General features: G+C 42.4%; 1 protein-coding gene and 1 long non-coding RNA gene across 11 annotated transcripts in view; one reads left to right on the top strand and one right to left on the bottom strand.

Annotated features, from left to right (window-relative positions):
- NRG1 (neuregulin 1) overlaps nucleotides 1-13,608 on the top strand; it is a 521,720-nt gene extending 508,112 nt beyond the window's left edge. For 5 of the 8 annotated variants that reach the window (XM_079959485.1, XM_079959483.1, XM_079959486.1 and 2 more), the window contains 5 exons: nucleotides 1,692-1,794; nucleotides 4,903-5,029; nucleotides 8,195-8,325; nucleotides 10,699-10,927; nucleotides 12,732-13,123. In XM_079959485.1, the coding sequence (XP_079815611.1) occupies nucleotides 1,692-1,794; nucleotides 4,903-5,029; nucleotides 8,195-8,325; nucleotides 10,699-10,927; nucleotides 12,732-12,986 (845 nt within the window). In that variant the 3' untranslated portion in view covers nucleotides 12,987-13,123. Of the gene's footprint in view, nucleotides 1-1,691; nucleotides 1,795-4,902; nucleotides 5,030-8,194; nucleotides 8,326-10,698; nucleotides 10,928-12,731 lie in introns of all 8 variants that reach the window. The other 3 variants (XM_079959487.1, XM_079959489.1, XM_079959488.1) reach the window with 1 other exon arrangement.
- Nucleotides 13,609-16,664: 3,056 nt separating this feature from the next.
- The window catches only part of LOC307206559, a 44,079-nt gene continuing 34,138 nt past the window's right edge, over nucleotides 16,665-26,605 (bottom strand). For all 3 annotated transcript variants that reach the window (XR_013834340.1, XR_013834341.1, XR_013834342.1), the window contains exon 3: nucleotides 16,665-16,962. This is a non-coding gene — a long non-coding RNA (uncharacterized lncRNA). The remainder of the gene's footprint in view (nucleotides 16,963-26,605) is intronic.

Genomic DNA, 26,605 nt, shown 5'->3' with positions numbered 1-26,605 from the left:
AAAACAAAACTATCTATGCAAAAACACCAGTGCACATGTAGAAGCCAAACTACATTTTCCAAAATGCCATGAAAGGAAAGCAAAATTTCTTCCAGGCACAGTCAGCACTTCATGGAAGTTCCTTCCTTCCAAACTGATACACTGCAGCATATCAGCACATGCTGCCAATTATTGGTCAGTGCCCACCATGATGTAATCAAACTATATGCTGGGTCAATGTCTAAGCAAATATTTACGCTCTTAGGAGCAACAGTGACGGCAGAGGTGAAGAATTTGGGACCTAACAGGCTAGTGCCAGAAAACAGTAACAGATGAAGGCAAAGCAAGTCCTAGCAGATGTCTTATCTGCAAACATACAAAGATCAGCAGACCAGGAAATCGCCAAACACTAACAGACTCTTAAAGCATAAAAGTAGCAGACTTTCAGATTCTGTCCCATTGATGGTAACCTCATTTCCAAAAGAAATTGAAGTTATTTTTTCTCCCCCCCCCCATTAAATTTAAGCATTTATGTTTATCAGCAGTGCTCCAGTCATTCAGGGATATGGAACCTGTGGTTTTCCAGAGGTTGTTGGACTACAACATTCCTGACTGGCTGCACCTGGTGGGACCTGGTGGGTGCCCTATATCATCCAGAGATCCACAGGTTCCCCATCTCTGCAACTCCTTGCTGGATCCTCACACCTTGGTTGCGTTAATTTTGTTCTATCAGGATGATGTAACATTTTTGCAATTTTCTACTGGAAATACAAACCACAAAAGGAATAGAGGAAACAAAAAGTTCCATGAGCCAGTGTACAGTTAGTATCAATGTTCTAATTGTAACGTTTCCTTTGTTCAACATACAAAATGATGTTTTGCCAAGTGTGACAGACAATGGAATGTGGTGGGGGGTTTTCCAAACCAAACATTGCTTGCCCTAAGAATTACTTAATAATGATAAAATATCACTTGAGTGAGGTCATTGCAGTGGAACAGATCTTCTTCACGCAACTGTTCTTTTTGCTACAGTTATGACATTTGAGTAAGCACAGCAATATCTATGTGATACAATGCATTGCTGCCTATTGCTGCAGCCACTTTGGGGCCAGTGGAAAGAATTGGGGTTAGCAGATAAACTGCATTAGCAATCCTCTAAAAGCGGTGCAATTTTCACCGGTGGCGTAATTGCAAGCCAAACTCAAAAGTACAATGGTAACTTTTCTCATGTAAAGATTGCTGTGATCTAAGTTAATACCAGAAAAGCAGCAGTGTGTCTTAAAATGCCAAAGAAGAAAGGGGGGAGAAAATTGTTGGGTTCGGGCGAGAGATTGCTGTAAAGCTATCTTCATCCAGCTGTCTTTGCAAAGAGGAAAAAACCTGTTTCTACACTACATGCATTGTTGTTATATCAGTGCATTTTCTTTTGCGTACTTTTTTGTTTTTCTAAATTTTTATTAAAATTATGTTTAAAAACAGAATTTTTGAACTACAAGTACAAATTAATTTGAATTATATTTATTTTAAACTTCATATTCCTCCATCCCTAGTATTGCATTTGGATCTTAATTTCTAAACTTAAATTTTGTATGGTGATTGTGTCATTGATTTCACTGCGTGAGATTGTAAAATAATTGTTTGTGGCATTGGTTGCTCTGTCTTTTATTATCTAGTGTACATTTTGTAACCTTCTCCTTTTTGCCCCTTTCTAGAAGCTGAGGAACTCTACCAGAAAAGGGTGTTGACCATAACTGGCATCTGCATTGCTCTCCTAGTAGTTGGAATCATGTGTGTTGTGGCCTACTGCAAAACCAAGTAAACTTTCCTCTTCCTTTCTATATTTGTGTTTATCACTGAGGGATCGGGACCCTGTCAAAACAAAAGGCTAAGAAATGTGCTTGCAACTGTTGATGCAAGATTAAGCAGCTAAATAAACTCAAAAATTTATTTGCAACCTTATAGTGAAGCTGGAGTGTGCTATATTGTATAATCACAAAAAAAATTCCGATGGAGATGACCCCTTAGAAGACTATTATTATTATTATTATTATTATTATTATTATTATTATTATTATTAATTATGCCACCCATCTGAATGAGTTGCCCCAGCCACTCTGGGCAGAAGGCTGCCTTCAGATGTCTTCTGAAAGTCAGATAGTTGTTTATTTCCTTGACATCAGATGGGAGGGCGTTCCACAGGGCAGTTGCTACTACCAACAAGGCAGGTAGTTACTGGGATTGTTTGTCTATAAGGAGATGATCCCTTAGATTTTTCTAATCTAACTCATGACCCACTGAGATAACTGCCTAAGTGTCCCATTTGTTCTGAAGGGCTTCAGAATTAAAATTCATTAATTTAGAAAGTTATTATTCATGCTGTAGGATGACTCCAGAGCCAGGTTTAAATCCAAAAATCTCCTCCACACTTTAATATACTAGCTCAGTATGTTAATAATGAATGTCAAAATGCATGTTGATAGGTAATTGATCTGTCACCAATACAGAGAAATATAGGGATTTAAAGCATATTGGAATAAGAATTGCTTATTCTTAGAGCAGCCCATCCTTATGTTTACTTGCTGAGGGTAGGTAATTCTGTTTCATCTCTGTATTGGAAATGGGCCATTTTTTTCCTGCACATGAAGGGCACTCACTAACCAAAAAACACAAAGGCAAATCACTAAAGGGAAACAGAAAAGAAAAAAGTATTGCAAAAGCTAAATGCGCATTCTGTTCCTTGCATCGGTGCCTCTTCATTGAATTAACTGCTGTACAGATGGAACATTTTGGAAGAGTCAGTGTTATGTGATGTCACCTTATCACTTTATTAACATTGCCACTGGAAATGCCACTACACTTTCCTATTAATGAAATTTAAATAAGAAAAACGCATACACTTATTTTGCAGCTAGTAAAGGTTTTAGTGAGGGATCATTCAGTCATTTCCTGCTATGAGAACACCTATTCTTAATCAAGTGAACGCCAGCATATATATTGGTTTGCGCAGAGTCAAACCAATATACACATACACTATAATATTATATAATAAAGCAGATTTCTTTGCTGCGGCTGTATCCCTTGACTCAGGTGAATTTGCAGTTGATGCAGTATCCTCCTCCCATCTATAGTTCAGCACAGGCCAGCGAGTGATTCAGCACTTTCTGTGGCAGCAAAGCTTGGGGAAAAGCTCAGTAAAAAAACAGTTGCATCTTTCTGAACAAAGTTCATACCTTAAAACCATAAGAATTACCACCTTTGGATTTTACTTTATTTAAAAGCATTTTGAAACAGCTTACATTTTTAAAATATATGGCTGCTGTACAAAAAAAGATTCTTTTTTTTCTCTTTGCACAGCTAAAGTCAGTACATGTCCACGACTGTACATTACATTGCAGGCAGGCATCAGGATAACCAGGTTATTTCAGAAAAGTGATAAGATGCACATGAATTCAGAATAAAGCCTTGCAAGGGCCTCTGCACCGAGATACTATACAAGAAACTAGCTGCTGCTGGGAATGGTGCTCTCCTGTAAAGATAAGAGATAAGAGCATTGTTTTCACTGAATTCTAAGGGACCCAGAGGGGCATCTAGGCCAACTCCCTGCAGTGCAGGAATCCTGCACACAGCCATCCCTGTGTGGGTTAACAACCAGATACACTGACCCATTCTGCCACCTGAGTTTCCTAGAGCCCACCTATTAGTCATAGGCACACTGACAAGGGGAGAAACATGATCATACTCCATAGAAAGTCCTTGTGCATTGCGCCAAGCACCTTCCAAAACATATTGTCAGGGACTCAGCGGGAGCGCAGGGAGGAGAGGAGATGGAGAGCGAGGGGGAGCAATCCGAGGGCAGCGTAGGAGAATATGACAGCAGCCCGATAGATTCCATGAGCCTCTCCAGCGAATCGGAAGATTCACAGAAGGGGGCGCCGATGGGCAGGGCAAGGGGGGACCCAAGGGGGACACCCCAGAAGCAAGGGGCCAGCGGGGACTCCCAGAGCAGCAGTTGGAAATCAGGACCAGCTTCCCCACCAGAGCGTAGTGGGGGGGAGGAGTCCCAGGTATCAGAGCCCACATATGCACCACCAGCGAGAGAAGATGAGTCAGGGTTGGCCACGCCTCCATTGGAGAGCGAGGGAACGGTCAAGAGGAAAGTTGCAGGCTGGGCGCGCGCGCCAAGTTCAAATGTACAGGCGAGCGGCACAGAAGGTAGCCCGGATAGGGAACCAGGTCCTAAAGCCCGCCGGAAGGAGGGGGAAGAATCATCAGGGTCAGCGTCAGAGGAGTCCAGAAAGGATGAAACCCTAGCAGGCAGGAGGGCCCAGAGGAGAAAGGAACTTAGGAAGAGGTGGAGCAAGGCGAGGGTCTTAAACTGGTGTGGAAGGGGCGGAGACTCAGACGGGACTTCGCCGGTCTAAGGTCGAGACGTAGAGCTGCGCGCTGCGGCTTTAAAATGGAAACTGAACCTCAATAAAGACTTTTGTACATAACTACAGCCTAGCGTTGGTCCTCTGTGAGCTGGGACCTGGAGGCAGCTCTGACACATATGAAGTGCACATTTTTGGTAGAGACGAAGAAACAAGGGTGAATGTGAATAGATAACATATATATAATACGGTCTTGCTTCTCAATTGAAATCCATGGCTGTCATCCCCCTTTGATCTCAAAAGAGCAACAGACTGTGAAAGTTTCAGAAAGGCAATTCATTTTGGAAGGTAGAACACCTTTCCCGATAAATCTTCTCTCCTCATAAGCCTGACAGAGTTCTGGAAGTCCTGAAGTCTTAACGTCATACAGATCTCTTGCAGTTTCTTGTCATTCAGATAATCCATGTATGGGAATGTGCTGGTCAGATATGGTTGCAGAGCAGAACTGCTTTGTCTATTTGACTTTTAAAGCTGTTCTTTATTTGAAACGCAGGAAACAGCGGAAAAAGTTACACGACCGCCTCCGGCAAGGCCTTCGATCTGAGCGCAACCATAGAGTCAATATGGCCAATGGGCCTCACCACCCTCACCCGCCACCCGAAAATGTCCAGCTGGTGAATGTAAGTTTTGCACAAGTGGCACCGCGAAGTGTAGCTCATCACTTCATCACCAGTTTTTATTTAATCAGTTATCAGATAGAAATGATAAGCATGCTTCTCTCCCCGCCCCCCAAATAACTTGTTATTCTACCATGACCACCTAAAAAAGCAATTGTAAGAGTGAAGAAAGTTTTCCAATGTAACTGGTGTGCCAACCTGAATAAAATAAGGGGGAGGCTAGGTAAGCCCCACCCTGTATAATAAATCACAAGATGTGGCACATGCACACCATTTGAATAACAATGCCGATTAACTTTTAGTGGGGGCTGAGCCCCCTCAAATATTTTATTGAGGATGCCGAAGGAACCCTAAGCCCCTAGGAGTCGGCTCTTATGAATGTAACTCAGAATAATTCTAATTTACAGACTTTCTTTTTCTGGGCAAAGGCGTAACTGAAGTTACATAAAGTTACAGAGAATTCAAATCCTGGTAGGTCTTCTATATGAAATCATGGAAATTAGATTTTATCAGCACAGCAGTGTAAAGACATCCTTCTGCACAGATTGTCCACAAAAAAACAATCATGAACCATGTACCTTGTCCAGACAACAACAGTCACCTGAAGTTAGAAGCAGGGTATTTTTGTGGGCACCCTTTCTGGTTTTGTACATGGAATTTTACTTTGAAAGCCATCTTAAGGACATAGAATATTAACGTCAAAATAATACTGAGCACTGCCAACTCGGATTGAACCTTCTACCTAAAAGGTAGGCTACAACAATGTTTGTTCTCACAAAATGGAATCCATGTGAGGGGGAATATTCCCATGGTTGAAGCAAAGGATACACCATATCTTGTGTGGATCTCACATTCATTCATTCATTCATTCATTCATTCATTCATTCATTCACTTTCTTAATCACAAGATCAACCATGCCCTTGGTTCTCTGAGAAAGTAGATAAGATTTTGTTGCAGTTCTTTTGCCTGCCACCACTTTGTTTCAAGTAAAAGAGCTGCCCTTGGTCATACATAGCTCATGTAAAATATTACCAGTGTGGTGTAGTTGTTAAGAGCGGTGGACTCGTAATCTGTTGAACCGGGTTCACGTCTCCGCTTCTCCACATGCAACTGCTGGGTGACCTTGGACTAGTCACACTTCTCTGAAGTCTCTCAGCCTCACTCACCTCACAGAGTGTTCATTGTGGGGAATGAAGGGAAAGGAGATTGTTAGCCGCTTTGAGATTCCTTAGGGTAGTAATAAAGCGGGATATCAAATCCAAACTCTTCTTCTTCATGTTCATTTCAGTGGAGATTCTGCCCTCATAATGGTTCCAAGATGTCTTTAGAGCCCAAACTTACTCCCAAGAAAGTATTTCATGAATATAGAGGAGCTACTGGCAATGCTACTCAATGTACACACAGTGCTTAAGCTGAGTGCATAAATAGCATTAACAATGTGATTTCTCCTAATACATGCCTGCTGGCAAAAGGAGAAGCAGCTTCCAATCCACTGCTACTGAAGAGCTTTTTCAGACATTCTCAGGTTGGAAAGGAGCAATGTCTGCTGGCCAGAACAGAAGTGGAGAGTTCCTTGCAAGATTAGACATGCAGAGCACCACCTCATTTGACAGGTGCCACTCTGAGCTACGGAAAGGGCTAAAAAAAAATGACAATGAGAGTTGAATGCAGTCCATGGCCTACTAGCCAAAAAACCTGATTTATGGATTAAAGATAAAAGAATGGGGTGAACTCCTGAACAGAACCAAAATAGCAGTCAGCTAGCAGTACATTTTACAGATGAACCAGAGCTACCTTGGGGGTAATCCTAAGGATCTTTGCAGTCAATAAGAGTTTTGCCGTCAATTCCAGCGGACAAAGGATTTCACCTGTTCTCTGTATTTAAACAATGCAGATATTCCTCATATTGCATCATTCCCTGAGAGAGCCAATTTGTAGACAAACTATGCCTGTTTCTTAGGCACCACATAGGCGAACTATTTCTTCTGTCAATTGCTTTTTGAGCCATTAGGAAAGAATAGGCCAGAATTCAGACTCTATTGTTCCTATAAAGTCCCCAAATGATGGCCAAACTAAATATTTTGAAAGACTAGTTTGTAAAAATACAGAAAATTTATGCTGCCCCTAACACACTTCACAAAGAACTTAAGAGCAGATTGCCGCCTCACCACTGAAATTCAGGGGACCAGCATATTATTATTATTTAGTTGTTATGGGTGGAGAGAGATTAAGTATTTGAAAAGGGAAGTCAAAAAATACCCATAGCCCCTACTCAAAAGTCTACCCTGGGTTAGCCAGAGCATTAGGAGAAAGCCAGTCCATATTCTGGCCTGATGTGCTGTTATCAGAAAGCACCTTTAGTGTTGTAATTTTAGATAGCTAAACCTTTCTCCCTGATGAACTAGTTTGTAAGATGGAGGGAGTTTCAGTGGGAGTATTCATAAATTTTATTTTTGTGTTTTCTATTTTACATAAACAAGTGAATTAAATACATAAACATATAATCCCTTTTGACTTCCCTCCCCGCCCTCCATTGTGGATCTTAATGTAATGATTTTCCCCTCTGCATCTCTTTCATAACTCTTATTTTTATAAATCCTTTGTCAATCCATAGTTCAAATTTTTAGTACAGTGGTACCTCGGGTTAATTCGTTCCGGAGGTCCGCTCTTAACCTGAAACTGTTCTTAACCTGAAGCACCACTTTAGCTAATGGGGCCTCCTGCTGCCGCCGCGCTGCCAGAGCACAATTTCTGTTCTTATCCTGAAGCAAAGTTCTTAACCTGAAGCACTATATCTGGGTTAGCGGAGTCTGTAACCTGAAGCGTAAGTAATCCGAGGTACCACTGTACAAGTTTTCTGTCAATCCTACCAATGTGTGTAATTGTTTGCAGTAGCTTTTCAAATAAATCATAAACTTTCCCCATTCTTTATTAAAGACCTCCTGAGGTCTCAGTGGGAGTATTCAAGCACATTAACTTGCCAGACCCAAATATATAGGGTTCTCCTGACACACACACACAAGCCACTGGTGGGAGGCCACGAGGGAGAGGAGAAAGGCCAGTTACACAAGTAGAAGCCCTTCCATTTAAAGGACTAATTGGGTGAATCCCATCCATGATGTATGAGTTGTGCTTATAAATATGAGTTATGTCTCCCTTTTATTTAGCAATATGTATCAAAAAATGTAATATCCAGTGAGCATGCTGTGGAGAGAGAAACAGAGACATCATTTTCTACAAGCCACTATACCTCAACGACTCACCATTCCACAACGGTCACCCAGACACCTAGTCACAGGTAGGCGGCTGAAATAAAACCTGCAAGTTTTTTTCTTCTTATTTTTAAGAAAAGGTGCATCTTGGTAAACTTTTAACTATGTTGGACCTTTCCGGTGATTGCAACAAATCTTTGATTACAGAGACTTTTTACTGGTTGCTGAAATATTCACATATTCTTCTAAACCATATTAAAAAGCAGCTTTTGTTGGCTGAGGGGAAGGGCTAAAGCAAGTGTCAACCTTCCATGATTTTAGAGTCCATGTCTGTTGCAGAAGAGCTTTCCAAACTGTCTGTCATCACAGGTTAGTGTGTCAGCTGCAGTGCATAGGTGTATCACACAAACACTCCCTGCGCCCATCCCGGGGCTGGAAAGGGGTTAGTTTAACCTCTGGTTTGTTAGTAAAACTGAATTAATGTATCTCGAAATGATGCATGTCCAAAAAGTGTGTCACCAATGTGAAAAGTTCGGAAAACTCTGTGTTGTAGTAATCTCACACCTTGATCACACTATTATTGTTAATGGCTAATACATCATAGGATGCGGGTGACGCTGTGGGTTAAACCACAGAGCCTAGGACTTGCCGATCGGAAGGTCGGCGGTTCGAATCCCTGCGACAGGGTGAGCTCCAATTGCTCAGTCCCTGCTCCTGCCAACCTAGCAGTTCAAAAGCACGTCAAAGTGCAAGTAGATAAATAGATATCGCTCCGGCGGGAAGGTGAACGGCATTTCAATGCGCTGCTCTGGTTCGCCAGAAGCGGCTTAGTCATGCTGGCAACATGACCCGGAAGATGTACACCGGCTCCCTCGGCCAATAAAGCGAGATGAGCGCTGCAACCCCAGAGTCAGCCACGACTGGACCTAATGGTCAGGGGTCCCTTTACCTTTACCTTTAATACATCATATGAGTAACAAGGTAATCAGAGTAACAAGGTAATCAATTTTTTGTTCCTGGGATGTTGCAATTATTCCTTTGAATAATAGATTCACTGCTATTAAGTTGTTGTGTGGAATTAAGCTATGCCTAATTCTCAATTATGTCTCTGATGAGAACAATGTTGAGCAGTGTAATTCCTGCCCAATGTGCGACCCACAGAACTGAACATGTCCCACCAACCATATTTAGCTGCTTGCCATGTGCTTGACAACCCTGTTTTTCTAGTGTCAGACATACAGAAAACTATTAGTGGCCCCAAAATCCCCTTGGACCCTACCATACAGGGGGCGGGCAGGCAGTTCAGCTTGGTGGGTCACTGGTTGTGAAGGTCTGGCCATTTATTCCTTTGTATGATGGCAAAGCCCACTTACTTGGGAATACATCCTGTGCAATTTACTCCTGGGTAACCCTGTATAGATACTGTAGGTGTTGCCACAGTTTACCACTCAAGGCTAGATGAACACACTCACGTCCAAGTGTCTTCACCTTGCCTTTAAAGAAATAAAAAAATCTGGTGGGCGCTAGCCAGGCTATTCAGCTCTGTAGCCTATTTTAAAAACCATTTGCTCTTATTTTGTTTAATTTACTGTTTTGAAATGTGTGTATTCCCCTCCAGTGATTTTATTTGAGAAGAGGTAAGCTACAGTATAGTGGATGCGGGTGGCGCTGTGGGTTAAACCACAGAGCCTAGGGCTTGCCGATCAGAAGGTCGGCGGTTCGAATCCCCACAACGGGGTGAGCTCCCATTGCTCGGTCCCTGCTCCTGCCACCCTAGCAGTTCGAAAGCACGTCAAAATGCAAGTAGATAAATTGGTACTACTCTGGTGGGAAGGTAAATGGCGTTTCCATGCATTGCTCTGGTTCACCAGAAGCGGCTTAGTCATGCTGGCCACATGACTTGGAAGCTGTCTGCGGACAAACGCTGGCTCCCTCGGCCAGTAAAGCAAGATAAGCGCCTCAACCCCAGAGTCGTCCGCGACTGGACCTAATGGTCAGGGGTCCCTTAAGCTTTAAGCTACAGTATCCCCCTCTCTCCCACAGCAACCCTTTCCCCTCTTATCTTGGTTTGTGTTAGGTTTTAATGAGGATGTGCAAGACCGTTAGTGATATTCCGAATAAATTCCAAGTAAATACGCTTATAGTGAACTTCATAATTTATTCAGAGCATATAATTTCTTATTTGTTTATATAATTTCCTTGACACAGAGCGATACCATTTGTTCCTTTGTATGACAGTAAAATCTTGAAGACTGTGTCAGTTGAAGGCTGAAAGTTTCAGGGTACCCCCCCCCATTTTGTGTACATAGTAGTTTTTTTAAGAATTATCTTCTTAATAAGCAGCATTAGAAAAACTTTACCTCTATGCACACTCCTGGATCATGCATTACGTAGTTTTCTCTTTCCAGTGTTAAATTTTAAAATATTCTCTTCTGTTCTTCCCAACGGCTTTTTATTAGTTGGAGCAATGGTCGGACCGAAAGCATAATCTCCGAAAGCCATTCTGTGCTTGTGAGCTCCTCAGTTGAGAACAGCCGCCATGCAAGTCCGTCAGGCCCCCGAGGGCGTCTCAATGGCATTGGAGGGCCAAGGGAATGCAATAGTTTTCTCAGGCATGCACGAGAGACACCCGACTCCTACCGCGATTCACCACACAGTGAGAGGTACCTACAGCCAATAATTCGAAAGGTGTGACTTATCTGGGATACAAGCCGGCAGAAATGAGTTCATTTTTAAAACAGCTTTTTCAGTCTTTCAAGAAATCCTTAGGTTTTTTCATTCTATGTTTGTTTATTCATCTCAAATTTAAAACTCAGTGATAGATGGGAGTTGGGGAGGGGGGGAGAGAAATTCTAAGCTGAGAGCAGACTTCTTTACAAGGGGATTCTATGATCTTCTAAATAATTAGCCAAAGATGTTGATCCATCCCATGGCACAAAGTCTTTTGGAGTGGCTTTTTAGAAGGAAAGTGGAGCTTAAGTGCAGATGCAGCCAAAGTAGACTGTGAATAAAGCAGGTGATCAGAATAACCAGGAAAAGGTTCCTACCAGGAATTATGAAAGTCTGGTCTGCTTTTTCCAACCTCCAACCTGTTGCACCATGTGTGTAAGAGAGATGTGCTTAAACTATAACATTAATACACAGCCTATACCCTTCTCCTTATTTTAATAAGAAATATCGGTTGATTTATTCTCTAACCTCTTTCAAAGAGCAAAAGATACAAAAAGCAGGTTGAAGGCATCTTCCCTTCCCTCAGTTGAGGTTTCGGGAGAAGAAAACTCCACTCACTTAGATACCACTAATTGATGTCGTAGTCACGTAGTTGCCTCAGTTCAACCATATATTTAACGTGCATCAATTCTTATTAAGAGAAATGCGGAATATAGAATAAGCATCACTGAATTATTGTTTATGTGACTATTTATTATCAGAGTAGGGCCCACTTGATGCTTCTCCAGGAGGTCTCTGTTAACTTCCTTTCTGGAAAGCAAATACAGTGAACGCTCGGGATGCAAACGTGATCCGTGCGGGAGCCACGTTTGCAACCCGCAGCAGCACATCTGCGCATGCACAGGTTGCGACTTCTGTGCATGCGCGACCACCGAAACCTGGAAGTAACCCATTCCAGTACTTCCGGGTTTCGGCGCATCCGTAACCTGAGAAAACGCAACTTGAAGCATCTGTAACCCAAAGTATGACTGTATCTGGAATATACTCCCATGACTCATACCCAGTGTGGCACAGCAAATGGAAGACACACATGGAGGAAATAAATCAGTAGTAATGATAGATATATAACTAAATCATATAAATGTGAGACACGAATCTCTGAATAACCTTTGCAGTATTATTTGCATGTAGTCATATGCCTGAAAGTCAGAAATGCCTGAAATGCTGCAGGGCGTTACAGTAGATTAATTAACTGGGAATAGTACTTCCATTGTGCTACTATTCTTAAACTTAGCCTTGAATGCTTTCTGAATTCATATGTAAATGAGCACCATGATGAAGATCCTTGGTGTAAAACCTTGAAATTCCTTTGACATCCATACAACCAATTTGCCCTTCCCAGCCTTGAAATCTTTCAGCGCTAAAGATTAAATTTTCTCTTCTCTAAAGCTGATGGAAATGAATATCGCTGGAGATGTTATCTATATTTCATCATGGGTTGCTATTCATTTTCATGAAAACTTGCGAAAATGAGGAACATTAATATATAAAATTTAATTATACATGCGAATCAGTTTTGTCTCAAGCATTGTACAGATTTGGAGTTTAGGAATGCAAGTATTTTATTTTATATTTAGAAAATGAAGAAGTGTATCACTGCAGCCCCACTAATGTAATTCAGTATTACTAGCAATTTGGCAGGCTGTGCATCAAGATTCCAAATGGCTTGGGAACCTCCAAGAAATTATTTTTCCTAATGCTGTCACGTTTTTGTTCTTTCACTTAATTCTTCTCCAGCTCAATTTTATCTGTACTTCTTTAGGTACGTATCTGCTATGACAACACCAGCTCGCATGTCACCCGTAGATTTCCATACTCCAAGTTCTCCAAAGTCGCCTGCCTCAGAAATGTCTCCGCAAGTCTCCAGTTTAACAATGTCTGTCCCTTCTGTGGCAGTCAGCCCGTTTATAGAAGAGGAGAGGCCTCTCCTTCTGGTGACCCCACCCCGGTTACGGGAAAAATACGAGCATCACATGCAACAGTTCAACTCCTCTTACCACCACAACCCCGCGCATGAAAGCGGCAGCCTGCCACCAAGTCCGCTGAGGATAGTGGAGGACGAGGAATACGAAACCACACAAGAGTATGAACCGACGCAAGAGCCCCCCAAAAAACTAGTCAACAGTCGGAGGGCCAAAAGAACAAAGCCCAATGGCCATATTTCCAATAGGTTGGAAATGAACACCGACACAAGCTGTGAGAACAGTAGCTCAGAGAGTGAAACAGAAGATGAGAGGATAGGGGAAGATACACCTTTTCTGAGCATACAAAACCCCATAACAGTCGACCTGGAATCAGCTACTGCATATCGACTGGCTGACACCAGGACTACCCAAAACAGTCGGTTCTCAACACAGGAAGAATTGCAAGCAAGATTGTCCAGTGTAATAGCTAACCAAGATCCCATCGCTGTATAAAAGAGAGAGAGAGAGAGAGAGAGAGAGAGAGAGAAACACTAAAAAAAAACAAAAAACCAACCCACATAGATTCACATGTAAAACTTTATTTTATATATTGAAGTACTCCACCTTTAAATTAAAAACAATTTATTTTATTTTAGCAGTTCCGCTATTAGGATTAAAAAAGACAAAACAGGAAAAAAACTTTTATAAATTAAATATATAATGTATATACAAAAAGTGTTATGTGCCATATGTAGCAATTTTTTTACAGTATTTCAAAAATGAGAACGATATCAATGGTGCCTTTATGTTATGTTATGTTGAGAGCAAGTTTTGTAAAAGTTACAAGTGATTGCTGTTCCACAGTATTTCGCAGAAGTCTCTAACATTCTGGGTTATATCTTCCCCACAACCCGGTCCCCTTATTTTCTTTGTGCATTGCATTAGTGGCGACTGGCTGTACAACTTGCAAGAACTGCAACAGTCCCTGTGTTTGCTTGCTGTAGCCCCTGATCAAAAACGTTCTGTACTGGCATAGCTACCTAAAGAACAAAGCATACGCCTTTCTTTTATAAGAGGTGGTTATTTCCTTACCTTATATGAGTTGGGTTTTGTCTGCTCTCTCACAGGACCACGGTTTGATTTGGGAGCCTAGAAGGAAATGGTAGATCCAAATGTTATGCCATTGTTTACGACAGGTCAATACCAAAAGACGTAAAGCTATATTAAATATTTGACAGAAATACTGTGGGCTTTAAGTTTAATATAATCAGCCAAGAATCTCCCTGAACCTCTATAATTTTTTGTAATCGTGTTTCTTTGAAACACAAGTTCAGGCTTGCTTGGTCACAAAAAGTAAATGCGCCATAATCCAGCAGGGAAGTCCTATGCAACCAACTTTGAAATAAATGGGAACTATATCAGGCCTTTTGACCAACTCCTATTTATTCCAGTGTGGTTTATACAGAAGAACGCCCTGCTGCATTGTGCCCAAGGTAAGTTGGTTGCAGTTCCTGGGTAAAATATTAGACCAGCTTTTGTAACCAAACAAAAAAAAGAGGGGGACTCATAGTGTGGGGAATTAAAATGCCAATGATAAAACCACAGTCATTTTGAACCTGTATCTGTACCCCCTACCATGGAGTGAAATCTGGTGCGCTTCAAATGGGTAACATTTTTTTATGTTCAAACTGGAAAACAAATGTCTCTTCTACTGGGGGCGGTATCTCTTCCTTTGCAATCATTGGGACTTAAACATGCTTAACTTTGGTTAGATTTGGATTGAGCCCAAAACTGCCAACTTACATACAAGATGAAACCCAAATGAGCTAGAATGAGAGGTCTGGTGGGGAAAGGCTAAACATTTAGTAAAATAGAAGGAAAGTGTTGATCTGTATTGGTTTTCATCTAAGTATCTGTAAGACAAAAATGGTACATTTGTCAAGCATGCATTTTGTTAGATACATTATGCCACTAATCAATCAAATGACTTTTTTGCCCCTGTCACCTAGAAGGTGAGCTACACAAGACCCTATTTTTAGAGAAAAGGGGAGTGCAAAAGGGGATCATCTCCCCACATCACTTTTCACCTAGCCAAACATATTCCTCAGAGCTCAACTGAGGGTAAAAGAGCTGGGGATAGGGCAGGCTGTATGGGGATATGCTGCAGGTAGGCCTCCCCTCCATTTTATCCTTAAAATGTGGGCCTCTTACCCTGATTTTATGTGTGAGTGAGGCAGTCTCTGGTTTAAACAAATAGGTATCCCATCTAGTTTGGTCCTTAGGCACCAGGAATAGTTATTTCAACTTCTCACTTTACAAGCCAACAGCCCCTTGCTGGACCTGAGTTTGGGTCAGAATGATAGTCCTAGCCTTTATACATCTCAGTTTGTGCAGCACAGACTGGTGACCAAAGGTGGTATTTTCATTCATTTTTGTGAATGAAAAATAAGGTTGGTTGTGCTGACATTGACTCTCAGGAGAGGGTTAGGAAAAACAAATCTGTTCACAGTTCGTAACTAGTCCTTTGAGTTCAGTTAACACTGATGTATGGAGGCTGAGATCTTTGCAACTCCCAGAGAGCCTAATCTGGATAATGTAACTTGAGTGCACCGTAGTCTAAGGCTGCAGTCCTAATCCTATGTACCAGGAGAAACTTAATCAGTAGGATTTACTTCTGCATAAAGCTATTTAGAATCATGTTGTAACTGTTGATTAAGTTATATTACAGGGGGGAAACCACTGAAACAACTTTCCTGCAATGTAATTTACATGAACACAAGCTTGAAGTTTCCATTTCATCATACTGACTTCAAGCGCATGTTTAAGTGCTTTGCTGAGTATTGGCTGCCGGTTCAGAACCTAACAAGGGAATGTTTTCTAGCATTAGCTTCCTGGCACCCTGGGATTCAGCAGTATTATCTTCCTTTACTGGTGAAAATCTTGTTTTCTCAAGGCAAGAGAAAGCATTGCTCTGTTACCCAGAAACCCTACACAGTCTCCTAAGCCAGCTCAAAACATTACATGGCTACAAAAGTTACACTGCATTGGTCAAGTAAGTCACAAAAATATAACAGTAAGAGGCAGAAGGAAGGAAATTCTTTACCAATCCCCAACGTTAAACCTAAACCCTGCCACTGGCCTTGGAAATGCATACCTTCCGCATTCATCTTTATTCCACTTCCTAAGGTTTCACATGTATTAAGGTGAGCTACTACTTCAGTTTTGAGCTCTAGTGTGAGTTAGGCCCTGCTACTGTGTGGATCTGAGAGAAGAGTTTAAATTGAAAACGGATCAGCTTTAATCCACTTTACAGAGCAGCTGATGTCAGACCTCAATGTTTGGACTGAGTACAATACTGTGCAGTTAAAAAGACATCAATAGAAGCTGCAGACTTCTCATTAATATTCCCAATAGATTTCTTCATTGTACTTGTCTTCCTTTTAGCTGTGTTTGTTTTGCTCCATTTGGTCACATAACAGAAAGGGAAATCACTGGACCTTGTTCTTCACCCATGTCTGTTTTGATCCTAACTAAATTCACTCTTCCTAACCTAGGACTTGTGCAGACTTTTGCTTGTCTTGCCACTTCCCACCCCCACCCAGTCTTTCCTCTGAAATGGAGTAAAATTCATCAGGTTTTCCAGCAATTGACAATTCAGCGCTAAATAGTGAATTTTCCCAGGGAAAAAGGCAGGGCAATCAGAAAACCTCTTAGTGCACGACTGTACAGGATTTTACCATTATTCTGTGGTGCAGTGCACCCCTGCAAGTCCAGAAAATGTTACCAGTTACATGATGTTTTGTGTACCTACCCACTCCCTTTAATGCTGAACATTCATGATTTCTCGAAATATGTTGTGCAGACTACTGCAAGATGAAAACTGAATGTGGTACATCAGCCCATCCAAAAACCGAAGAAGAAATAGCACATACTTTTATTACCTTTTGTCCCTTTCTGCTGGCTAGCGTCATTGTTGATAAAGGTTGCTGGATCTCACACTGCTCTGTTAAGCTCCTATCTAGGCAAGGAGCTGTCACATTTCTCCATTTAGCACCCTGCTGCAGCTGACAAGTCGCCACTAGAAACTGCCTGTTAAAATCATAAAAGTGGGGAAAGAGTATAAGGGCTTAATATTATCCCAGTATTGTAATAATATCTTGGAGGGTAAGTCTGAGTATATATGATATATAAAATATATTTGGTGATACATTACCAAAGGATATTTTAAAGTAAAGCTAAATGTGACTTTCCCCTGGCAAGGTGATAAAAGTTAAAGAGTTCCGCCAAAAGTAGCAAGCATTCAGAACGGTTATTACATCTCTTATGCTGACATTTTATTGATGTAAAATAAAATAAAAAGTTATTTGCTACAGCTGAGGTCAGCATTTCCAAGGTCCGTATGCACTATCATGGATTTGAATGCCGTGGTAGAGGAATTATCAATTTAAAATGTCAGTGCAAATGCATTTTGTTGTTCATTCTATCTGCAACTACAATATAGAAAGTAGGTCTCATTCTTATGCACCAGTTTTATCATTGTTTCTATATTGACAGTATATCCTCAGCTTTGCTCAAGCATCTGTCATTAGCTGCTGTGCAATAATATAATTAATTAAAAGTTACTAGAGAAATTCTGGAAAGAATGGATTAAAGAAATGAGAAAGTCAGTAGTTAAAATGGAAGGGGAGTATCTATGCATTTTAAGGTGGCCCTTTCATTTACTATTATTTTGCATTTTGGAAATATCACTTAGTTAACGAGAGCAAACACCTATGAATGAGTAAAATATTTGTGAAGCGGATGTTTATAACCAAATCACAGAAAGGCTGCTGAGAATTAGGTGTCTTTTGCTAGATCTCTAAGTTCTTCTGAAAACAGTCTTGTGTACAAAGTACTACATCTGATTTTAAGTGGTTAGACGATGAGGGGATTGGTAATACTTCTATGCACCTAAGTAAAAATGGGTTACCTATGTTTCACCACATACCTGTACTCTGAAATGTAGTAGCTTCTCTCTGTTCTGTTCTTAAAGCTCTGTTCTCTGAAGCACATGAGGTCATAGATTTCCAAAATGGGAACAGTACAAAAGAATCTGTTTTAAAACAGCTTTTTCCCAGTTGTTGTGATTCCTAAGGGGCCCACAGCCATTGAAATCTAAAAAAGAGAAAAGCCAGCAGTGATCAGCTGATTCAAGTGGTTTAAAATTTAGGCACAATTTTTTGAAGAAGCTTAAGTTCAATGAAAAACTGGTGGTAAGGCCTTTTAGACTTTTTAAAAAATCTCGGCATTACAACCCTAAGACAATACAGCGGAACCTCGAGTTTCAAAAGTCTCTGTTGACAAACATTTCAGAACATCCAAAACCCGAAAGTAAATGCTTCTGTACGAGCCTCGAAAGTCGAACTTCCAAGGCGGCTTCCGTTTTGAGTTTCCCTGTTGTATTGACTCTTTTGCATTGAGTTTTCGGTTTTTGAACGTTTTGGAAGTCTTAACGGTCTCCCGGAACGGATCACGTTCGAAAACTGAGGTTCCACTGTATACAGAGTGGCTTAAGACAGGGATGGGAATCTTGCAGCCATCCAGGAGTCATGGAACTTCAAATCCAATCATCGCTGACCACTGGCCAGTGACAGTCATGCAGATGCTGGAGGAAGTGTGTAAGAACAGAGGGCACAAACAGAGGTCAACAAAACATTCTGATCAGCATAAAGCTTCCCGTTAGTTCATATATACATGAACTTCGGTCTCTTGTTAATTGTTTGGTCTCTCGTTACTTGTTTACAGTTAAATGTATTATGTTAAAAGTTTATTTTGGATGACAGGAACATTCCATCTGGGTTATTAATCAGCAATGGCTCATTTGCACATCTGCAGCAATGCTGCATCTATGACAGAGAAACATGAGGAAATAAATCAAACGCTTAGACAACAGCTGTGGTAATGAGCAAGAATTTCTGACCCATCAAAGCAAGCTCTAGAAAAAGCTGCTATTATTATTATTATTATTTTAAAAGCAACTTCAATTCTCAGGGCACTCTGTTCTAATGCATTCAAGCTTTGCACCATCATCATGTGTTTATTAGGTGTAGTCTCCCGTCTCCCACTTAATGTTTGCTAAAAACTTGTCCTGAACGAAACAGCAGTCAAAATAAAGAACTCTTATTCTGAATGTAGTTCATGCTCCCCTGTGGCAAATACTACCCTATCTCGTAAGAAAGAGCATGGCAGACTCAGCTCTGCAGCTGCTATGGCACATAAGAGTTCTCCGCACAACAGATAATTTGTCTGCATCCTTATTTTGTATCCCATCTCACCCCGCCATTAATGCACAACCAACAATATAGGCGATGCCCAACATTGGAGTATACCCATTGAAATCAATTGGCTTAAGTTCATTTGTTTCAGTGGGTCTACTCTGGGTAACAGTCTTATGTGTTTCCTTTTACCTCTTATTTCTTGATCCCAAAGCTGCCACCATGTCCATATTTTCCCTCAGCTCCTTCATCTTAATCCAGCTAAGGATTGGCACCTTAAGCATTTAGAAAAGCCTGGCTAAAAGTGCACATCTTTCACTTGGAGACGTAGCAAAGGCTGTTCTCACTCTTTTCCAGTACTGGCTGAATTCCTACCAGCCGTGGCAATATCCAACAAATCAAACATATATACGAAATGCTGCAGAGAAATGTAGACAATGAAATGGCCACATACCATTTTAAGTATATATTCTTTTTTCTGTAAATACATCTTGTACATACGTCGATGTTCCCCCACAATCATTTATTGTCTTTATTGTCTTTATGAGTTATATATCAGTTATATCACTGTAAATAACAATGTTCTTTATTATTTATATTTAGGCATTTAAGAGAAAGAAAAGAGGAAGTCTTTTATTTTAAGATAAATGTCAAAAAATGTTTGGTTATACCTTCTCCCTCCCCTCCCAAAAAAACCCCTATAATGTATCCATTAATTTTCATATATATATGAAAATTATATATAATTTTCATATGTATATATATATATATATATATAATTTATTGGTTTGGAGAGAATGTATCTGTAATGGAAAATGTACAAGGAATGCACAGTGGAAGGCCGCAAGGTACTGATAAACTAAAGAATCTATAATCCCAAATATTAAGCAATAAGCAATTGTTGATTTATTTAACGTTTTGTTGTTCATTTTCAGTAAAGAGGTGCTGGAATAAATTGCTACTGTGTAGTATTGGCACAGTTGCTCTGTAGACCATTTCAGTCCACGAGAGTTCTCCCAACACCACCTGCTCCTCCAGTTCCTGGCACTTGTGTCCAAATATAATGACAGAGTTCTAATGTCATCTATGTTCAGACATCTGTTTGAGAAAAAGTTTGATTCTTTGTTGTCAGTTCCCCCTCCTCTTCCCAATTTCCTCTGTTCTTATTTCTGGAGTAGAGTTGACCATCCAAGTCTGTTACTTGTTGCCTGTGTTCTTAGAGATCACATGTCTAATTGCTGCTAAGCAGTTTGGCATTAATCAGGGTTCAATAAAACAATTAACAATAATTCAGCGACATGTCTGACATGTCCTTAATGTCGCTAGCGGAAACAGCGCAAAAATATTAGCGGCGGTGGTAAGAATGTGGAAGGGAGAACAAGAACCCGCAAACTGCAGTGTTACGCTTACATGGCTAATTGCAACCATTTCATGGTAACAAAGGCACTGTTAGCAAGAAGCTACAGCCAACCCCATCTTCCTGACAAGGGCACCTGTGTGCATGTTCATTTTCAAATACCTGCTTCTCACATTTGTATACACCTACATAATTCACTTTTACATTGTCAAAAATATTAGCTGTGCACCTTGAAAGGAGAGGGCTGAAGAAGACTGTCACATTGCAAGGCGGTCCGTATCCTGAAAAGCAATGGAACTAATTTTCACTATGACCACAGCATTCCTTTGTGAAGCTTAATTGAAGCATCAGGTGCATATACCTATACAATAGGTTACTTAAGAATGCTTGTGGGCCACTCATTGCTACCAGTTCCCTGCTTCAGAGAATTGGCTTACAAGATGCTGCCCATCCAGACCATCATCATTCTATTAATCGACCCAGGGTATATTTTCTCCACAAATATCCATACACATCAGGGCTGGGCAGGGAAAGTGTGCATTTTTCAAAAATCCAAGGATTTAAAGGAAAAAGCCTCTTGGGAGACACAGTTATTCATAACTATCCCATAGTAAAGGTAAAGGTACCCCTGACCGTTAGGTCCAGTCGCGGACGACTCTAGGGTTGTGTGCTCATCTCGCTCTATAGGCCGAGGGAGCTGGCGTTTGTCCACAGACAGCTTCCGGGTCATGTGGCCAGCATGACGAAGCCGCTTCTGGCGAACCAGAGCAGCGCACGGAAACGCCGTTTACCTTCCCACCGGAGCGGTACCTATTTATCTACTTGCACTTTGACGTGCTATTGAACTGCTAGGTGGGCAGGAGCAGGGACTGAGGAACGGGAGCTCACCCTGTCACGGGGATTCGAACTGCCGACCTTCTGAGCTGCAAGTCCTAGGCTCAGTGGTTTAACCCACAGCGCCACCCACGTCCCTCTCCAGTACTTTAGCTGGGTACAATTATCCTAAGTCAGAGTATTGGCTCATCTAACTAAGCATTGTCTCTGCGATGGCTGGGAGAGGCTCTCCGGGGTTTTAGGCATGTCTCTCCCAGCCATAACTAAAGATGGTGGAACATTCTGCATACGAAGTGGATGCTCTGCCACTAAGTGGAAGTGCTAGCTTCCCTTAGGAGAAGTTGCATCAAACGGCAGGCAAAACTAGTTTTCTATTGCTCATGTCACGTCCTGCTCCTACAAGCAAAGGAAGCTGTGCATAATGCAGCTTGCAAAAATTGAACATGCTAAGCAGAACCAAAACCTTATTTCAAACCCTTGTGAAAGTTCTTAGATGTGGTGACAGTACATTATTCAAGGTTAGGATCTATTCAGTAAATACAGTCGTACCTTGGATCTCAAACGCCTTGGTACTCAGACGTTTTGGCTCCCACAAACCCAGAAGTGAGTGTTCCAGTTTGCAAACGTTCTTTGGAACCTGAACCTCCAATGGGCTTCCACGGCTTTCGATTGGCTGCAGGAGTTTCTTGCAGCCAATCAGAAGCTGCGCTTTGGTTTCCAAATGTTTTGGAAGTCGAACGGACTTCCAGAACGGATTCCGTTTGACTTCCAAGGTACAACTGTAAATGGCATTGTGTCTAAAAAAGCCCAAAACCATGTTCATGAGCTGCTTCTCATTGGACCCAGTAAGTACGCACTATGCACAAACACATATCTGCACCCAGATATGTGTAAAATATACACAAACAGCCATGTATGTCCTCTCATCAATGCACAAAGATTCCACAGTCTTCACGCATAGTCACATGAATCCAAGACAATGTGCCTGTAATCATGTAACCAAGTGTTAGTTTGTAACAATATGTACATTGGAAACAACAGTCAGGGAGAAGAGTTCTCGCCTAAACTCCCTGACATGCAAATTTTCTTTGTGTGGGGATTTTCTTTCAGGGGAGGAGCATTCAAGCAAACATGTCTCTTCCCCCAGCACATGCACACACCTGCAACAAGTGGTATGATTCAGGAACAGTAAAAGCCATTGTTTATGCACATCAGTCGATACTACATTTGCCCGGGAAGCAATGGGAGTGAGCACAGAAGCAGAAGATTTAATTAGGAAATCAGATTGATCCACTCACATGCTTGAATAGGATTTGCTAAGTGGCCACAGTGGGGGGTGGGGACAGCTTGGCTTGAGGGTGGGGATTCAGCAGCTATAGCTTTTCACAAGAAGGAGATAAACAATGTCGCCTGCTAATACATATTAAGGAAAAGTTTGTATTAAAATGCAGAGAGAAAAATAGAATTAAAAATGCCTTTTACTAGGAGAAACTGCTTGTAAGAATGGGCATAGTAGGCAAATTTGCATACAAAATTGTATGTTGAGAGTAACGAACAATGAAATGTTGACAAATGCTTGTTAGGCCTTTAAAAAATACACCCACGGAAATAGATGTGGAAATGTGATGGAATTAAGCCTGGAAGGCTAGAAACTGAAATTGGCAGGTGTGCCCATTTCTAACCAAGCATACAGGTACAATTCCACCTGCCCTGGGCCCATGTGCATTGCCTGTACAGTGGTACCTTGGGTTACATACGATTCAGGTTACAGACTCCGCTAACCCAGAAATATTACCTCGGGTTAAGAACTTTGCTTCAGGACGAGAACAGAAATTGTGCTCCGGCGGCGCAGCAGCAGCTGGAGGCCCCATTAGCTAAAGTGGTGCTTCAGGTTAAGAACAGTTTCAGGTTAAGAACGGACCAGCGGAACGAATTAAGTACTTAACCCGAGGTACCACTGTACATACAGAGAACAAGTGTCCAGGCTTCTTGTTCAATCCACTTGCTTCAACTGGGAAATTTCCAGATTTAACAGAAGAGTAAGGATGTAGATGCCCAGAACAGACAGTTCTTGGCTGACCCAGGAGGAGAACTTACAGTCTGAGCAGCTCTGTTAGGCTAAGCGGAATTGCTGATAGGCTCATTTCTGCCCTTGGCACTTTGCCATTTATCCTCCACACTGCCTCTGAAATGGAAATTACTGTGATAAAGACCCAAGTGCTTTGGGGGTCATGCGCACAAAGGGAGGGAGGAGCATTTTGCTGTTCATCACTTTCCTGCCCTGTCCTACAAAGCACTCAAGAGAAGCCCAGTCCCCCATATTACTTACAAGACAGCTGCTTGGTCCTAGAGCCTTAGAAAACGAGACTGCAGCCTGCTCTGTCAAGACTTCTCTTTTTCAGATTAGAGATCTAATAAATGCAAATACAGGTTGAGACGTGAAGCTGGAGAAGCAAGGAGGTTTGAATGGCATTAAAAGGTAAAGGTACCCCTGCCCGTACGGGCCAGTCTTGACAGACTCTGGGGTTGTGCGCCCATCTCACTTAAGAGGCCAGGGGCCAGCGCTGTCCGGAGACACTTCCGGGTCACGTGGCCAGCGTGACATCGCTGCTCTGGCCAGAGCCAGAGCCACACACGGAAACGCCGTTTACCTTCCCGCTGGTAAGCGGTCCCTATTTATCTACTTGCACCCGGAGGTGCTTTCGAACTGCTAGGTTGGCAGGCGCTGGGACCGAGCAGCGGGAGCGCACCCCGCCGCAGGGATTCGAACCGCCGACCTTTCGATCGGCAAGTCCTAGGCGCTGAGGCTTTAACCCACAGCGCCACCTGCGTCCCTATCTTTTTCAGATTAGAGATCTAATAAATGCAAATACAGGTTGAGATGTGAAGCTGGAGAAGCAAGGAGGTTTGGATGGCATTATAAGGCTGCTATTCCTTTCCATTTTAACAGTGTTAGTGGGATTCTGTTCTGCTATTTAATCTTCACGCTACTGGTTAGCACCGACCCAAACTGTTCTATAAATGTCAGCTACTACAGACCTTGCAGCTTGCTTTATTAGAGAAATGCCTCTTATCTAATAGGAAACAAAATGTTAATCTGTTCGGCCAATTGGGCTTATGCAGAGCCTGATTATCATATGCAAATAGAGAGCATGCTAATTGCAAAATGCTGAAGGACCCCATTTGTCTTCTGACCTTTACAAAAGCTTAGTGGATAGATTTCAAAGACATGCTGGGGGCGGGGGTGGGAGCAGAGGAACAACCAGCTGAACTCTGATAGGGCATTTAGCAGGAGGAGACTGCTGACACAACCTATCAGTGGGCTGCCACAGCCTATAATTAGAGTTGCCAGCTTTTTTTGGCAAAGCTCCTGTGCTATTTAGTGGGACACAGGTGGCGCTGTGGTCTAAACCACTGAGCCTAGGGCTTGCTGATCAGAAGGTCGGCGGTTCAAATCCCGGCGAAGGGGTGAGCTCCTGTTGTTCGGTCCCAGCTCCTGCCCACCTAAGCAGTTCAAAAACACATCAAAGTGCAAGTAGATAAATAGGTACCACTCCGGCAGGAAGGTAAACGGCGTTTCTGTGCACTGCTCTGGTTTTGCCACAAATGGCTTAGTCATGCTGGCCACATGACCCGGAAACTGTCTGGGGACAAACGCCGGCTCCCTTGGCCTATAGAGCGAGATGAGCACTGCAACCCCAGAATCGTCCATGACTGGACCTAACGGTCAGGGTACCTTTACCTTTACCTGTGCTATTTAGCATTAGGGGGCTCAATGTGGTGTGCATGTGCACCACCAGCACTCTCCTTAGCAGCCCCCAAGGCCCACTCCCCTCATAGTTTTTTAAAATAAGTTTTTTGGGGGGCAGGGGGGATTTTGCTTTTTATTTTGATGGTTTGGTTAAGAAGGGCTGCCTGATGGGGAGTATGGATTTTTGTTTTTTTGTTTTAGTCTGTGTTCTGTTTTGTTTTTGTTGTTCTTGTTTTTGCAGGTAGGTAAATTGCTTTTCGGGACGCAGGTGGCGCTGTGGGTTAAAGCCTCAGCGCCTAGGACTTGCCGATCGAAAGGTCGGCGGTTCGAATCCCTGCGGCGGGGTGCGCTCCCGCTGCTCGGTCCCAGCGCCTGCCAACCTAGCAGTTCGAAAGCACCTCCGGGTGCAAGTAGATAAATAGGGACCGCTTACCAGCGGGAAGGTAAACGGCGTTTCCGTGTGCGGCTCTGGCTCTGGCTCTGGCTCTGGCCAGAGCAGCGATGTCATGCTGGCCACGTGACCCGGAAGTGTCTCCGGACAGCGCTGGCCCCTGGCCTCTTAAGTGAGATGGGCGCACAACCCCAGAGTCTGTCAAGACTGGCCCGTACGGGCAGGGGTACCTTTACCTTTACCTAAATTGCTTTTCATGGGATAGTGCTTCTCAGCATTACCAGTTTTCCTTCTCAGAAATGGATATTTTTGTGGTGCTCACAGCAGCCTTGCAGCTTTCCAAATGGCTCCCCAGGCTCAGAAATATCAGGGAAGCCTGCTTTAGACAAGCAGACACTTGGCAGATGATGCCTGGTGGGGAAAGCTCCACTTACTGAGACCTTGTTAAATGCGAAGGACAGGAGCCATGCCAGAAAGCTCCTGTTAGAAGAATTAGCGTTTTCCCCCCCCACACACACACACCAGAATGTTAGTCCCAATTTTTGAGACTGTGACATTCCTATGTGATGGTGTCTAAAATGTCCTTGCTCAGATGTATCTCAAAAAAAAAAAAGTATGCTTTAATTTCAATCTATCTCCCCTTCTAACTATAGATTTGCTACTTCATTCACAGAAAACAGCTGCAGATCCAAGCCTGAAAAATCACAGTCATTCTCTTCCCCCCAGCCTTCTCTATCCGTTTAACAAGGGCAGCTGCCTGGATAACAATTTCAATTACTATACAGAAGAGGGAGGGAGAAACCTTCACTGCATCTCTGTAAATTCTCTCAATCAATAAGGCAATGGAGTGATGTTGGGGGGAAAACAAACTGTATTTACTCTTCCATTTCAGGCGATTGTGAAGGCCTGCTGGAAACGTACCTACTGAGAAATTAGCCCAGTGTGAGTCCAATTGGAGGACAAAGCAGCATGAAATGGATGGTGGCCTGAGGGTACCACTCCATCCAGGGGAAAGTCTACTGACAATGAACACTGGATGTGCCCCCTTCTGATTCGGAAACTGCTGCAGCCAAACAAGAACAAGAGAGAAGGTGGGGAGGTTAATTTCATGATAGCAAGCTCCAGTTTCCCTGCAGCAATAGGGA

This window comes from Podarcis cretensis (assembly GCF_951804945.1).
Source record: "Podarcis cretensis genome assembly, chromosome: 17".
NCBI classification, from domain to species: Eukaryota; Metazoa; Chordata; class Lepidosauria; order Squamata; family Lacertidae; genus Podarcis; species Podarcis cretensis.
This window is presented reverse-complemented; position numbering and strand designations above follow the sequence as displayed.